The 16,782-nt window shown below is 51.0% G+C and overlaps 1 protein-coding gene across 10 annotated transcripts in view; it reads right to left on the reverse strand.

Annotated features, from left to right (window-relative positions):
• Positions 1-16,782, reverse strand: part of ZMYM4 (zinc finger MYM-type containing 4) — a 1,418,124-nt gene that overhangs the window by 594,082 nt on the left and 807,260 nt on the right. For all 10 annotated transcript variants that reach the window (XM_085648002.1, XM_085647995.1, XM_085647996.1 and 7 more), the window contains one exon: positions 1,731-1,881. In XM_085648002.1, coding sequence (XP_085504128.1) covers positions 1,731-1,881 — 151 coding nt within the window. The remainder of the gene's footprint in view (positions 1-1,730; positions 1,882-16,782) is intronic.

The raw sequence follows: 16,782 nt of genomic DNA on the forward strand, positions 1-16,782 counted from the left end.
TGTGTGTGTGTGGGGTGTGTAGGGTGTGTAGGGGGGTGGGGTGTGTGGGGGTGGGGGTGTGTGTGTGGGGGTGGGGTGTGTGTGGGTGGGGGTGGGGGGGGTTCGGGGTGGGTGTGTGGGGGGGATGTGTGGGGGTGTGTGTGGCTGGGGGGGATGTGAGGGGGTGTGTGTGGCTGGGGGGGTGGGGTGGGTGTGTGTGGCTGGGGGTGTGTGGGGTGTGTGTGTGGGGGGGGGTGGGGGGGGTGTGTGGGGTGGTGTGTGTGGGGTGGGGTGTGTGTGGAGTGTGTGTGGGGTGGTGTGTGTGTGGGGTGGTGTGTGTGTGGGGTGTGTGGGGTGGTGTGTGTGTGGGGTGTGTGTGTGTGTGGGGTGGTGTGTGGGGTGTGTGGGGTGGTGTGTGTGTGGGGTGTGTGTGGGGTGGTGTGTGTGTGGGGGGTGGTGTGTGTGTGGGGGGTGGTGTGTGTGTGGGGGGTGGTGTGTGTGTGGGGTGTGTGTGTGTGTGTGGGGTGTGTGTGTGGGGGGTGTGTGTGTGGGGTGTGTGTGTGTGGTGTGTGTGTGGGGTGGTGTGTGTGGGGTGGTGTGTGTGGGGGGTGTGTGTGTGGGGGGTGTGTGTGTGGGGGGTGTGTGTGTGGGGGGTGTGTGTGTGGGGGGTGTGTGTGTGGGGGGGTGTGTGGTGGGGGGGTGTGTGTGGGGGGGTGTGTGTGGGGGGTGTGTGTGGGGGGGGGGTGTGGGGGGTGTGTGTGGGGGGTGTGTGTGGGGGGTGTGTGTGGGGGGTGTGTGTGTGGGGTGTGTGTGTGTGGGGTGTGTGTGTGTGTGGGTGTGTGTGTGTGGGGGGTTGTGTGTGTGTGGGGGGTGTGTGTGGGAGGGGGGGAGTGGGGGAGTGGGAGGGAGGGGAGTGGGGGGGAGTGGGGGAGTGGGGAGTGGGGGGAGGTGGGGGAGTGTGTGTGTGGGGTGGTGGGGGAGTGTGTGGGGTGGTGGGGGGTGTGTGTGGGGTGGGTGTGTTTGTGGGGTGGGGGTGTGGGTGGGTGTGTGGGGTGGTGTGTGTGGGGGTGTGGGGTGTGTGGGGGGGGGGTGTGGGGGGGGTGTGTGGGGGTTGTGTGTGGGGGGTGTGTGGGGGGGGTGTGTGGGGGTGTGTGTGGGGGTGTGTGTGGGGGGGGTGGGGGGATGTGTGGGGGTGTGGGGTGGGTGTGTGGGGGGGATGTGTGGGGGTGTGGTGGGGTGGGTGTGTGGGGGGGATGTGTGGGGGTGTGTGTGGCTGGGGGTGTGGGGTGTGTGTGTGTGGGGGGGGGGTTGGGGGTGTGTGGGTGTTTGTGTGGGGGGTTGGGGGGGGTGTTTGTGTGGGGGGGGGTGTGGGTGGGGTTATGTGGGGGGGTGTGGGTGGGGTTATGTGGGGGTGGGTGTGGGTGGGTGTGGGGGTGGGTGTGGGTGGGTGTGGGGGTGGGTGTGTGTGTCCCCGTCCTCTAAGGGTGGAACAATAGGTGCTGCAGCCCTTAGGGGTCTTCTCTGGTCACAGTGACCTGAGTACCTATGGTACCATTTACAAGGGCATTTTTATGGAAGGAACACAGGCCCTCGGCACCTGATTGGCAGGAGCGCAAGGCACACTCAGTCAAGGTACATCAGCAATTCAGCAAAAAGTGGGGGGCATACCATGAAAGAAAGATGGCACTTTCTTACACCTGGTAAGAGCCACCCCTTTGTAGTCTGTTTTTTCAGGGGGCCACAAATTTTACCTGCATTGTTTGGAGGTGTCATATCAGATGAACTCTGATGATTACAGAATATCAATATACACAGCAGATTGCAGAAATGCTTAATCTCCCCTCGCCATTTGAGAGACTCGCTGAGTTTCCCTTGTCGCTTACAACCGTCACATTTCGCCATCTGTAGGGTGAAAACAAAGGACATTTCTTAAAAAGATGATCAGGTAGAATTTGAGGTGCAAACATTTGCAAGGCACAGAACAACCATATTACAGGAATAAAATACAATTTCTTATCATAGCGACCTTATTCAAACAAAGCAATAACTAAATAACAATAAACCTAGTAAAAAAATAAATAAAGGTTGTGGGAATCCAGTCAGAGCCCACAAAAGTACAAAACTATCCTAAGCAGAAGACCTATAAATAACATGCATAGGAGTTAAAAATAACAAATAAAAAAAAAGAGGTAGAATTGGTTTATGGTGAAACTGCTACACTTATTTGCAGCAGCAGACGTGAAACAAAAAGTTTTCTAAAAAAAATACTGGCACCTTAAAGGAAATGTGTGCCAAACTGGAATTCAAGCCCCTTGTCCATCACCAACTGAGATCCCAGGCTCTACAACTTTCTTTCCCTGCATGCCTGGTGATAGGCACAGTCCCATTCTGTGCAAGCAGAGAAAGTGCTAAAGGTACTGAAATCTCAGCAAGAGTATCTTTTTTAAAAACCTTACTTTTAATCGCTGTCCTCCTCCTTTCCAACAGGTGAAGTGTTATAGGGCATATTTCTTTTTACCTGAGCAAAAGCCTACTTGCTTCTCCCTTAGAAATGACCTACATATCTCCCCATAAATAAAATCTCTTGTCTATCCTCGACAGAAACTGATTTATGAATCTACTTTATTGTTCTTAACATCTATAGTGTGTACTAAAACACCTTGTCCACGGCTATACAAGATGGTAGTTTCTTCTTTCAGCCTGTCATTAGTCAACGGTAGACAGGACAAAATAAAATTCAAGATGAGCAGGATCACCTGTGCAATTGACTTAATGGTAGAGAAAGGTTGCCCCATGTGTAGGAAGCTGGCTTTGTATATACTGCACCGAAATGAGGTATAGTGTGCACAGAGTCCAGTGGAAACCCAAAGGTAGGCTGAGGTAAAAGTAGATAGCAACTTATTCTCTATTTGTGGTAGTGTGGACGAGCAGTAAGGCTGTATCAGAGGGTAGTGTTAAGCATTTGTTGTACACACAATCATCAAATGATGTCACACTCAAAGACTTAACTCAGACCAATGTTTGTATACAAATATTAAGGTATTTTATTTCTAATGCCAAGCGTGGCACAGGTAAGAGAAATAAATGCTTTGCAAAATATTATGCAGTGTTTACAAGTAAATGCAAGTTCGAATGCAGGTAAGTCTAGGTATTGAAATTACTGTACAGGTTAGTTTTAGTTACATTTTAGATTACTTTTAAAGTTACTTTTTCTACTCAGTGAGATATGCCTAGATATCACACTAGGACATTTCCCAAAGAAAGGATATGTAAAATCAGTTTTGCACAACTGTAGTTTTTCAGGTTGCCATACAAATCAACTCCACACTTGAAATTGTTTTGAGAGAAAACAAATCAATACGTTCCTAAGGAGAGAAATGAGGTTAATGGTTGCCAGGTAAGTACTCGGTCTTTGGGAGTGAGTTTCTGGGGTTAGAACAAGGATTCCCCCAGCGTCAAGGATGCACTCTTGTTACACCCTCAGCGGCAGTGGGGCCACCGGATGCAGAGTGCTGAGGCCCAAAGTTGTCCAATGGGAGATAGGTGGCATCCGGTTGGTAGCTGCTCAAACGCTCCGTCCATCATCCCCTTTGGTATCGCTTTGTTCTCCCCAAGTTGGGAGGCTACGCCTAGACGTGGGTCCCTTGCTCACTTTGCCACTGGATTCAAGAGAGCCTGGCTGATGAGGGTTATGAACCCGAAACCGGTCCCAGGATGCTTGTTTCCGGTCCAGGGAAGGCGTGGCTTGGCAGTTCGGGCTGGACTGTTCCCATGAGGCACAGGGTCAGACTGATTTGCATATGGCCATGTCTGGACTGGGGTGGTGAAGTGAGCTAAACAATGATGGATTAAACCCAGATCAGTTGACTGGGGGTGAGTGTTTGATTTGCTCAAACGCTCCGTCCATCATCCCCTTTGGTATCGCTTTGCTTACGAGCAGGCCACTGGGTTGTGGGAGCAAAGCTCCTGATGTTAGGCTAAGGTGTATCCTGTTTAGCACAATAAGTGCATCCCCAGCAGCGCAGAGGTGGCTGGGTGCACGGTGCTGGTTTGGCTTTGGGTGCCCTGTGGATTTCAATTGGGATTCTCCGGTTTCAACAAAGACTGCAAGCTCGGAAATGAAGATCTTCTGGAGGTGACCACCGATTAGAAAGGTAAGTTGGGATGCCTGAGGATGCTGGGACACAGTCGGTTGGGAACCCTAGGCTGTGGGGCTTCGAGTGGAGGAGTGTCTTTAGGCGTCAAGTTTTCCCTTACCAGCTATGGTCGCGGTTGGGGGGGATCCTCCAGAAAGAGGCTGCAGGCTTTGCTGGGGGATTCGAGGCAGGCCATATATCACTAGATCTCAGGTCAGAATCGCCAGGGAGACCTCGTGGTGTTGGGCCACTCGACCTGTGGGCGACGGGTAAAGAGTGGTGCTGATTTTGGATTTGGCCAGAGCCACAGTCTGTGGATGAACAAATCCGGTGTTCACGGGAGACAAAGTCTTTTCATTGGAAGGCAGGGCAGGTCCTCGGGGTTCTTGAGGTTGCTGGCTGCAGGACACACCAGACTTTCGCTTCTGCAGGTTCGTAGTGAGGACAAGGCGGCAGGGCTGGGCAGAGTCAGTGGGCGTCCTCCTCTTCTTAGGTTCAGCGCGGCTGCTCGCTCTCTTTTCTTCTTGGTTTTTTCTTGTCCGAGGAGGCAAGGTTCGGGGGTGCCGTTAAATACTAGATTTAGGGACGTAACAGGTAAGTAAAGGTTGAGACCAATGGGTCCCTTTCTTGGGATGGGTACACCCCCTATTATGCCACCCTCCAGTGGGAGGGGACATATACCTCACTCTGGTTGGCTTGGTCCCCCGATCAGCAAGATGGCGGGGACTGACAGTTGTGCTTCACCTCGCCTCCCCCACCTGAGGGGTGGTGTTGGCAAAGGTGGGCACACCTCTCTTCCTCACTTGGTTTTCCCATTGGTTCTCCTGTCCAAAGTGGGGGTCAGAACCGGTGGGAACCAGTTGCTGGAAGCAGCAAAAGGCCTGGGAAAACTCACAAAGACGACAAGCTTCATGTACCCTGCCCATCCAGAGGGAGGATGCTTGGCACCTCGTCTGAGGATGTGCATTGTTTAAGACCCCTGAGAGCAGCAGGATCTTGACCCAGGGGTCCAGAAACATGTCTGGTGGTGGCAGCTGGTGAGCAGCCACTCAGCCTGGACACTACTGTTAGGTAATTTTTCAGGGGGCATCTCTAAGATGCCCTCTGCATGCATTTTTAATTAAATCCCACACTGCCAACAGTGTGGGTTAAATGTGCTGAGAAGTTTGCTACCAAACTTCTCAGTTTTCAGTAAAGCCATTATGGCTCTGTGGAGTTCGTAGTGACAAACTCACAGCACCATATACTTTAAATGCACTTACAATGTCTAAGAATTGGCTTAGACACTGTTGGGGGACAGAGCTCATGCACCAGTACCATCACCACTGGTATAGTGCTCCCAGCTAGAGGGGTGGCTAATCAATGCCAGGGCAGTTGGTTGTAGGCATGGAACACTGGGATGTGTGCCATGTCGACTTTTCAGATTGTTCTGCACCAAAAATGCAGCCTGCAAAGGAGTGTGTGTGTGTTAAGGTACAGGGCCTCCAAGGGGGGCACAATAAGTGCTGCAGCCCTTAGAGGCCTTCTCTGGTCACAGAGCCCTGGTTACCTGTGGTACCATTTACCAGAGGCTGACCTGTGGCCACAGAGTGCCAATTGGGTTTTGTTTTCAATGCAGTTTTGGGGAAAGAACATAGGCCCTGGGTACCTGTTGGGCAGGAGCTCAGGTCACACTCAGTCAAAGTATATCAGCGGTTCAGCAAAAAGTGGGGGCAACCATGCAAAAAGAGGGCACTTTTACACGTTTACATCAGGTTATTGTTACCAGGTTTCAAGTCCCGACTCACAGGTCATTGTAATACTTAATTCCATCACTGACCTTGGCAACTATAATCCCTCTGCACTATTTATAACTAGTCAAGCATTGCAATCATTGACCCACATGATTAGTAATAAAGCATAGCATCATGCATTATCAAAAATTCAGCATGATACCCCCTTCAGCACTTATTATAAGCAATCAGATATTGCAATAAGATGCTCACATTAATGAAACGATGCAGCCTTTCAGGGTTAGGGGATTTTGTCCACATTAACACCCTTTAAATAAAGCATTGGCATCTTTGAATAAAACATTGCTTAAACTTATGGTGAAAAATTCTTATAAAGACAGCATTGGCAAAACATCATGAACACTTTTCAATAAAGTCTTATTTGAAAAAAGCATTTTCCAACATTCACCATGTCTGTGTCTTCGTTACCCGTCTTTAGGCCTCAGAACCTGTGGCCATAAACTTGGCCCCTCTAAAGCGCTGCACTCCGAGCTGTAAAGCAGCCTGGGGAGTGCGTAACATTGAGGCAAAACTTAGGGTGGTCAGGTTCTTGTGGACCTTATTAGTTTATGGCCACTATCTGGAAATGTCACTTGATCATCCTTGGCCTTACAACAAATGGTAAAAATTATTTGCTACCATCCAGCCCTGTAAGGCATCGTGGGGCACTCCCTCTGGCGCATGAATACTTTATTAAGGGCTCTGTCAGCTTTCTTTTGATGTGCAATGCAACCTCACGCTGCGTAGCTTCGCTTTGCCATCAATTTCTTTTTAATACCGGAGGGTGGCCGCTCCCACCTTAGCACCCCATCATGTCTAACATGTGGGGGCAGCCCAGAAAGACCAACCCGGGCAGCCCCACCGGCTCCAACGCACGAGCCAGCAACTCTGTTCTCCCTTGCCAGCTCCTGCAGTCATGGTGCTCGTTATGGTCGTGGCCACCCGCTCCTCCCCTAGATACAGGATATCTTACAGCCGGGGGGGGGGGGGGGGGGGGGGGGGGTGTAGGGGGTTTGCAGCAGCACTCATCCAACTGCCTCCACTCTGCCAGGGGCCTGGACTGGTGGATCCAGGGCCCGACTCTTTCCATCTCTGGGAGAGTGGGCCGGCACCCCACAGACTCACCCATCCTTCTGGCACATCGGGGGCCTGGAGTTGGGGTAGTGGGCTCTACCAATCCACAAAACCACCTGGGGGTTGTTGCCCCCAGGCCTATTAAGCTCTAGGGAGGGGGTCCAACACATGCCATCTCCCAGGGTTCCAAAATGCACAGGGTTTCTTGCTGCTATCCCTGGGCCATGGCTCTCCTTGGGGGTTTAAAGGACTCCAGAGGTAGAGCCCCATTCACTCTAGGCGTTGCTTGGAGGAGGTGAGGGGGCTTTAAAGGTCACATCCTTTGTCTCAACGCATCTCTGTTGCAATTGGGTTTGGCTTTGTCGGACTCATTTGGCTTCTGGTGGCGAGCCCTAGTCACCTGGAGCACGTTCCTTAGGAGAACATTGCAGGGAGCTAGTTCCACTGGCTCCCTGCACCAGCGTTTCGCCTTTTTCTCCAATGGTGCTGCTGTCCTCTTTCGCGCAGAAGTTCAGTTCTTACATGTAGGAAAGTGCCACTTTTTGACATGGTCAACTCCACTTTTTAATCACTGGTACTGATGTTCATTGGTAGTGCACTGTCTCTCTGCTAACCAGGCCCCATTGCCAGTTCTCTTTCTCAAAAAACAAGGCAAGGGCTCAATTATAACCTAATGGGCAAGGAGTTTAGCACCCTTGTAAGTCCCTGGTAAATGGGACCCTGGTACCCAGTTTATGGGTACTAAAGAGGTTCTCTAACGGCTGCAGCATGTATGAAGCCACCAAAGGGGACCCACACTAACTGCATGCAGATTGCCATTGCAGGATGCATGAAATGGCGCAAGCCATAATGAGTCTGGCTCTCCTAGAATTCTTCCGTCACACATACTAGGAAAGCCAGACTCACTATGGTCGGGTGTCTTCCTGATATAAACCCCTATTTTTAATCATAACAACTAGGGGCGGGAATAAAGTAACTTACCAGTTAGGTATTTTAAAAAAAATATCCCTTCCACTCCACATCACTGCACCTCACTTAGTCCATAAGTAAGTGCTTCTCCGTAGTTTGCTAGTTGTAGCATGCCTCAATCCGTAGAAGATGGAGAGGAACCCCAATGATGAAGCATGCCACATAGGGGTAGATTTAGGTTTCCAAACTCTATGACTTCAGGAGCCAAAGTCGCTAGGTTGAGCTCCTTTTGTCTTGGATTTCTGTTTTCTCCATAGTTCAGAGTGAGAAGGTTTGATGTGAAGCTTCTGGTATGGAAATACTGAAAGTTCCAGTAGTGTGGTAAACCATAGTTGACAACCCCATCTGGGCGCTATCAAAATGAGGGTTAGAGATGTTTGCCTCAGCGTCCAAACCAGAAATGCAAGAGAGGCGGAAAAGGATAAGCAAATATCCGTGACCAGTTCATCCATGGGGCATTGACTGTGGATAGAGTGTGGGAACCTGGAGGCAAAGATTGGGCATTTTGAGTTCTGAGATGCTGCAAAGAGATCTATTTGTTGGAACCCCCATTTGTGGAAGTATGGGAGGAGAACTTGGGGGAGGAGTTCCCACTCGTGGACTTGCTGCTGCATCCTGCTGAGGTGGTTGGCAAATTCGTTGTCCGTCACTGGAAGGTGTTCTGCTAGTAGTTGGAATTTTTTGATGTATTGCCCAATGCCAAATGGTCAAAAAGGCATGATAACTGTAGAGTGTGTCCCCCGCTATTTTTGTACATAGCGGTCATATTTTCCGTCCGGACTAGGACAACTTTCCCTATCAGGTGAGGTAGAAATGCTTTTAGCACTAGGTGAACAGCTAGAAGATCTACATAGTTGATGTAGAGACTCTTGTGTTTGGTGTCCCGTTGACCCTGAAATGTTAGATGTTGTAGATGGGCACCCAACCCGGTAAGGGATGAGTCTGCTGTGAGCATGATCTATGGAAAAGGGCTAGATAAAGGCACACTCCTTTTGCCAGGCTTTGTGTGTTCAACCACTGCAGAGAGTGATGGGTGGGCTGTCTACCAACTCTAGATCTTTTAGATGACACTGTAATTGATTCAACTGACGTGCTAAGTATTCCTGTTGAGGACACATGTTTTATCTTGCATCAGGTACTATGGCAATGCATGATATCATCATCCCTAAAAGTTGTATGAAGGTTCTCACTGTTACATACTGTTTCTTTGGAACTGTAGTAGCAAAGAACTTTGGCTGCACTGCGATAGGCTAAAAAATGTTGAATGTTTAGCATAGCTCCTAGATAGGGTTGCAGCTGTGAGAGTTGAAGATGGGATTTTAGTGCATTGACTGTGAATCACAATTGATGTGTGTTGTCTTTAATGAGCCAATCGTCTAGATATAGGAATAGATTAATTTGCTGTGTTCTTAGATGAGCTGCTACCTCTAGACATTTGGTGAATACACTGGGTACAGTAGTTACTCCGAATAGCGGTACCTTGAATTGATCGTTTTTCCTGCTACCACAAATCTGAGCTATTTTTGATGTGCTGAGTGAATAGGGATGTGAAAGTATACATCCTGTAAGTCTAGTGTTGAGAAAGTCCCCTTGCTGTAAGAGGGGAAGCACCTGTTGAATTGTGACCATGTGGAAGTGTTCTGACAGGATGTATAAGTTTAGAGGATCTAATATCGGTCGCAGAGAACCGTCCTTTTGTGGGATTACGAAGTAAAGCGAGTAAACCTCTGACCCTTGGTGTTGTATTGGAACTGGTTCTATAGCTCCTTTTGTTAGAAGAGCTTATACTTCTTGTTTGAGCAGTTGTTAGTGCTCTAGAGAGAGTTTGTAAATGCAAAGTGGAATACTGGGAGGATTGATGGGTGAGCTCTAGGCAATAACCATGTTGGATCTTGTCCAACATCCATTTGTCTGATGTTATTGATTGCCGAATGAGTAGAAATTGATGCAGTCTTCCACCCGACAGTTGTATAATGATCGAGGGAATTATCAAGTCACGGCTTGATGGGAGACAGAGAGGTACGTTTTGGTGTACCTCTACCTTTAAAATGGTTTCCCCTGAAACCACCTTTGTAGAGGGGGAGGATTGATTTTGAGGTTTATAACTAGATGCGTTGGTCTCTCGGGAGGTACTTTTTGGGCCTCCCATATAAAATGAGCGGCGAAACAAGCCTCTGTTCAAGTGCGACTGTAGTTCTCCAAAGGATTTTGCCATTTTTTCATGTGATTTATCCACTTGACGGTCAAAAATGTGTTCCTTGTCAGAGGGGGCATTAAGTATTGTTTGTTGCACCTCTGCTTCAAACCAAACGATTTGTAGCCATGTGTCACTTCTGAGGAGAATACTGTTAACTCCTCTGGCTGCAGTATCAGCAGCATCTAACCCACACCTTATAGAATTGGAAGGAAAATTCTACTTACCTAGTATTCATCTGAATTTGGCATATGCAGCTGTAGATTCGTATGCGTTAGCATAGATCGCCTTCTGGTGTTTGGCTCGGATATTTGCACTTTGTTTTTGTTCGAAGTAGTCTTTGTAGTCACAAGGTGGGTGACTCCTCCTTTCAGTGATAGCGCTCATGGGCATCGACTCCATCCTTATATTATTTTGCCGTAAGGGTGATGGAGTTAGTAAGAGTAGAAAGTGATGTCCATGTATAGTGTATCTAACTAAGATAATACTACAACAGGTAAAGGTACCCGGGGAGACGGGTGGGTGCATGTGAATTAACAGCTGTATATGCCAAGAACAGATGCATACTGGTTAAGTAGCATTCTCAGTTCGAGGCATATGAGCTGTAGATCATATGCGTTAGCATAGGCTATATAGCAGTTTTTCCTCAAGCGGTGGCTAACCTGCATCTGTTGCAGTGGTTTGAAATAGTGTTCTTAAAACAGCCTGGCCCACACTAGCTTGTTGTTTTGCCAACACATCTACACAATAGTGTTATGTGAATGTGTGTGGCGTGGACCACGTTGCAGCTTTGCAAATGTCATCGAAGGGTATGTTCCCTAAGAATGCCATGGAAGCCCCTATTTTGCGTGCAGAATGTGATTTAGGGGGAACTGCTAAGGTGCGTTTAGCTTTGAAGTAGCATATTTGTATGCATTTAACTATCTAGCGTGCAATACCAGCTTTTTAAATGGGGTTGCCCTTATGTGGTGGTGAGAAAGCAACAAGAGTTGGCTGGTCTTCCTAAAAGGTTTGGTTGTTTCAATATAATAAAGTATCGCTCTTTTTACATCTAATGTGTGAAGAGCACGTTCTGCTGAGTCTGGTTGAGGAAAGAAGATGGGTAGCTCAACAGACTGGTGGAGATGAAAAGCAGATACAAATTTGGGTAAAAACCTTGGGTTAGTTCTATGAACCACTTTATTCCGGTGAATTTGTAAAAATGGTTCTTGTACGATTAATGCCTGGAGCTCACCAACACTCCTAAGAGATGTGATGGCTATAAGGTAGGCTACTTTCCAGGTTAGAAATTGCAATTCACATCTGTGCATAGGCTCAAATGGTGGGCCCATGAGCCTTGTAAGGACTATATTAAGATTTGTGAGAAAGTGGCTCTGTATACTGTTCCTTAATAGGTACAGGTTGTACAGAGTCCACAGACCCCAAGGGTTTAACAGAGGTTAAAGTTGGATATAACCTTACTCTCTAAAGTGGTAGCTTGGTCGAGCAGTAAGGCAGTATCAGAGGACAGTGTAAAGCATTTGTTGTACACTCTCAGTCAGAAAATGATTCCACACACTCAATAACTGAACTCTAGGCCAATGGTTTATATATAAAAAATATATGCTTGTTTTATTTTAGAACCAAAACTTGGAATTAAAATATACTTTCTCGACAGGAGATGTTTCTTATATACTTTTGTATATGCATTAGACTTTAGTAAACAGTTACAAGTAGTTGCAGTAGGCAACTCTATTTCTAAACACAACAATACATTGAGCTCAATGATAAATTCAAGTTATTTGCTACAGATTACTTTTTAGATTACTTTTGTAATTCCAGGACTGGATCCTAGATTCAGTCCTGGGTCTGTTCTCAGAATCAAGTGATGAAAGTCGACTTAAGTACTGTAATGATTTTTGACTAATATTTAGCTACTTTAAAAGTTGACACTTAGAAAATATTTCAGAGAAAACAATCAATGATTCCCTATGGAAGAAAATGCAGGCTACAGGTACATTATGTTCTCGTTACTTTTGTAATCCAGTACTGGGTGCCTAGACTCAGTACTGGGACCTTTATCCAAAACAGGTAAATAATTACGTTTTTAGATATTATGCGATTTTTGAAGAATATTTAAAGATTGCAGAAATCGACACTTGGAAGAAATTTCACAGAAAAACAGTCAATGGCTTCCTATGGAAGAAAATTGAGTTAAGGGTAAGTATAGTTGTAGAGATTTTTCAGAGTCAGTGCTGGGCACCAAGATCCAGCACTGGGAGCTCACCTAAGAGCAGGTGAGTAAATTCGTTTTTGTCACTCGGCTGATTTTTGGTGAATATTTGAAGATTTGAAAAGTCCACACTTGGAAGAAATTTCAGGAAAAAGCCAGTCAATGTTACCCTATGAAGAAAAGAGAGTTTGCGGTTTAAGGGTAAGTACTCGACTGGCAGAGTTGAGGTTCTGGGCACAGACTCAGGGGTCTCCCAGGGTCAGGTAGGTACAGTTGGTTCACCCTCAGCGGCTCTAGGGCGGCCGGGTGCAGAGAGAGTTAGGCCCAATGTTATCCTATGAGGGATAGGGGGGGCCTTGTTTGGTGGCTGCTGACTGGCAAGCCACGCGGCTGTGGGAGCAGGGCTCCTGGTCACTTACTCAGGGCAAGTGGGGAAGTAGGTAGGAGTAGAGTTTTCACTGCCAGGGTGTTGGACAGGCCACACGAAGGGCTTGCGCCCTCCCCGCACGACAGGGCCCGAGCTCCGGCCCACCAGGCATAACCCACGAAAAGCACCTGTACCCCGTCTCCTGACGGATCTTCTGCCCTCGGACCTCTACTCATCACGGGGCCCAGCCCCACCGGCTCCCCCGGCCAGTTCAAGCCGCCATCTTGGGCCCTGCACCACGAGGCCGCGTGGCCTCGCCCCGACCCTAACCCCGGGCCTGGCCGGCCCCGACATCCCGGCACCACCATCCACCCGGGAGGTGAGCGGACCACTTGGCAGGTCAATGGGAGGACGAAGTGTCAAGAGCTCTTCCCCCGCCAGGTGCCGATCGCCTCCAGCTCCCCCAGGCGCTGGCTCCACCCCCTGCTGGGTGTCTGGACACCTTCATCCCGGGCCCTCCGACCTCCAAGTGCGAGGGTCCGGACATCAAAGGGCGCCTGCCCTATAACTGGGGCAACTCCGGAGCAGGAAGGCAGTTGTATCCTGGAGTCGAGAGACACCGAGAGAACTCAGCCTTGACGGACTACTGGCGCTGCCGTAGCCCGCTCTTGTGAACCATCATCCTGCCTGCTGGCGCTGCCGCGGCCTTCTGCAACCTCCATCCTCGTCGGGACCTGCTGGCGCTGCTGCGGCCCGTTGTAACGACCATCCTCACCGGGACCTGCTGGCGCTGCCGCGGACCGTACATCGACCATCCTTCCGGGACCTGCTGGCGCTGCCGCGGACCGTGTCCCGACCATCTCGACCGGGACCTGCTGGCGCTGCCGCGGCCCGTACCAACTAAACCACCAAGCTCGAGGATTGTGAGCTAGTCATCATCTCATCCGAACTACCTGACTGGTAAACAGACTGTCCCGCTCCCCCTTACCCTGCATTGAGAGACTTGAATCGAGGGGACCCCTGAGTCCAGACCTCCTTGTACCATTCAACCGTACCTTAAGAAGTGCTTATAAAGAACACTGAACCTTATCCGTGTGTGGTATCTGTCTGTGGGGGGAGAAGTTACTTGTCTGTACGGTCGCTGGAGACGGCTCTCCCCGGAGACCTCTCCTCCTGACCCCGGCCGACCCTCCCGGTCCGTCTACCCTTTCTAACATTGGTGGGCAGCGGCGGGATCCGAATCAACGCGTAATCGTACAGAGAGTAGCTCACCCCACGACAAAAACACGATGTCAGCCAAAGATAGCAGCTCCACCGAGAAATTCCAAATGGATAAGTTAGAAGAATACAACCACCGCGAACTGAGACAATTCTGCATAGAACTTGGCATTGCTACCACCGGCCTGAGTACCAAGGATGATCTAAAGCACGCCCTAGAGTCGTGGACCGAAACTGGGGTCGCCGGACCCTCCGACCAAAGCAGCATCACACCAGAGGGGAACGCCACGGCTCCCGAGGAGCGGGGAACGGGCCTCTCGCAGGAGGAGATCCGAGAAAGAACCAGATTGCACGAGTTGGAAATGGCACGACTCAAGATGGATGGGGAACTCAAGTTAGCTGAACAGAAACTCAACCTCGAGCATATGCGGCTCCGAGAAGAACGAGAAGAGAAGCAGAGACAGAGAGAGCTGGAGGAGAAAAAAATAACGCTCGAGCACGAGCGCCAACTAGCGGAGATAGAACTTCGGAAACAGAGTAAAGAACTGGGGGTGCCTGAGCGACCACACACCCCGGGGCCAATCGAGAAAAAAGTCCACATCCCCAAGGATGTTGTCCGCGAGTATGTCCGAGAAGACGACATACAACAGTGGTTTAAAGCCTACGAGATCGCCATGACCTCCCACCGGATCGACCGGAGTGATTGGGGAGCCGGACTTTGGGGGAGGTTTGTCAACGAGGGTCGCGATGCCCTACTGCAGCTCCCAGATCACCAAATGTCGTCCTACGACCACATGAAGGCTGCCCTCCTCACCCGCTACGGCCTCACACCCGAGATGTACCGCCAGAGGTTCAGAGATTGCACCCGGATCCCAGGTACAACTTGGGTAGAATACGTGAACTATTTTAGCCGTGCCTTCAAGGGTTGGATCAAGGGGAGCCATGTCACCACCTACGAACAACTCTTTAACCTTATGGTATGGGAGCACCTGTCGAACAACTGTTTCGTCGAGCTCAGGCAGCACCTCCTCGACAGTAAGCTGACTGACCCCCGGCAGCTCGCCGCCGAAGCTGACCGATGGGAAAGCACCCGAGTGGGCCGGAGGGGGCCACACGAACAGAACAGAAGCAACCCAGGCCAGCACCGTCCTCGGGGAGGAGGAGGGGGGGGCCAGGGGCGAGGGAGAGACGCCTTGCCAGCAACACCCGTGGCCAGCACCCCGCCTCCGGCCGGCCGGGGCAACCCCCCGTGGCGTCCTGGGTTCCGAGCCAACGTCACGTGCCACCGATGCCAGCGAGTCGGCCACTACGCCAATGACCCGAGCTGCCCGCAGAACCAAACACCCAAGCCCCGCCAGGTAGCTGCCGCCGCCCTGGGGGAAGAGCGATTATCGGGGGAACCAGAAGAGTATGAGCCGGCCCAGCAAGAGTGGGAACCGGCCGCCATGGTCCTGGCGTGCTTAGGGGGAAGAGACATGGTCCCACGGGCTCCCCTTCCCGCTAACACTAGGAAATACGGTCAGTGGGTGACCATTAATGGACAGCGAGCCGAGGCCTTGCGTGACACAGGCGCCAGTGTGACGGCCGTCCGCTGTCACCTGGTGAAGCCCGAGCAGATCCTGCCGAACATTCTCTGCCCCGTCCGCTCGGCAGACAACTCTGAGAGTATGTGTCAAATGGCCTGCGTCCCGTTCGAATGGGGAGGGGTCTCCGGCCTGTTGAAGGTGACGGTCCGGGACGATGCCCCCGTGGACTGCCTCCTGGGGAATGACCTCGAGAGTTCCCCGTGGGCCACCGTTGAGAGAAGAGAGCACCTGGGGATGCTGGGCCTCCCGGACTGGGCCTGCGTAACCACCCGGTCCATGGTCGCCCGTGCCGTCCCCCGATCAGAAGAACCGGAATGGCCGGCACCTCCACCCCCGGTCGCCCCAGTAGAAGACAACGACGAGGCCAGCCTCCCAGACCAGACGACCGAAGGGGACGCGCAACCCCAGAACCTTCCTGACCTGGCTCAGTGGCGTCAAGAAGGGGGGCCCACCCAAGAACAGTTCCGCCAGGAACAAAAGACCTGTCCCTCCCTCGAGGGACTCCGCCAACAAGCCAGCGCCCAGAACGCAGGGGACTCCACCGGAACTCACTGGGTCTACTGGGATAACGACCTGCTATACAGCGAGCAAAGAATCGCCGAGCTGGGGGCCGGTCGAGTACTGGTGGTACCTCTCCGCTTCAGAGACTTTCTGCTTAACCTGGCCCACGATGTCCCCCTGGCTGGACACCTGGGCCAGGACAAAACGTACAGCCGCCTAGTGACCCACTTTTTCTGGCCGAAAATGAGGAACGACGTCCTGAACCACTGCCGATCTTGCCCCACATGCCAAGCCAGCGGGAAGAGTGGTCGGAAGCTGAAAGCCCCTCTGCAACCCTTCCCTGTGGTCACCACCCCGTTCGAGAGGGTGGGGATAGACATTGTGGGGCCTCTGGACCCCCGCACGGCACAAGGACACAGGTTCATCTTAGTACTGGTGGACCATGCCACCCGCTACCCCGAGGCGGTGCCCCTACAGACCGTGACAGCTCCGGTGGTTGGCCGGGCCCTAATGGGGATCTTCTCCCGGGTAGGCTTCCCCCGAGAAGTCGTCAGCGACCGAGGCACGAACTTTATATCCAAATACATGAAGTCCCTCTGGCAACAATGCGGGGTCACCTACAGATTCACGACCCCCTATCACCCCCAAGGGAACGGACTAGTGGAGCGTTTTAACCGCACTCTCAAGGGGATGATTGGGGGATTGGAAGAGCCCCTCCGTCGCCAGTGGGATGTACTACTCCCGTGCCTCCTCTTCGCCTACCGAGAAGTTCCC

This window comes from Triturus cristatus, chromosome 3_2 (genome assembly GCF_964204655.1).
Source record: "Triturus cristatus chromosome 3_2, aTriCri1.1, whole genome shotgun sequence".
Classification (NCBI taxonomy): domain Eukaryota; kingdom Metazoa; phylum Chordata; class Amphibia; order Caudata; family Salamandridae; genus Triturus; species Triturus cristatus.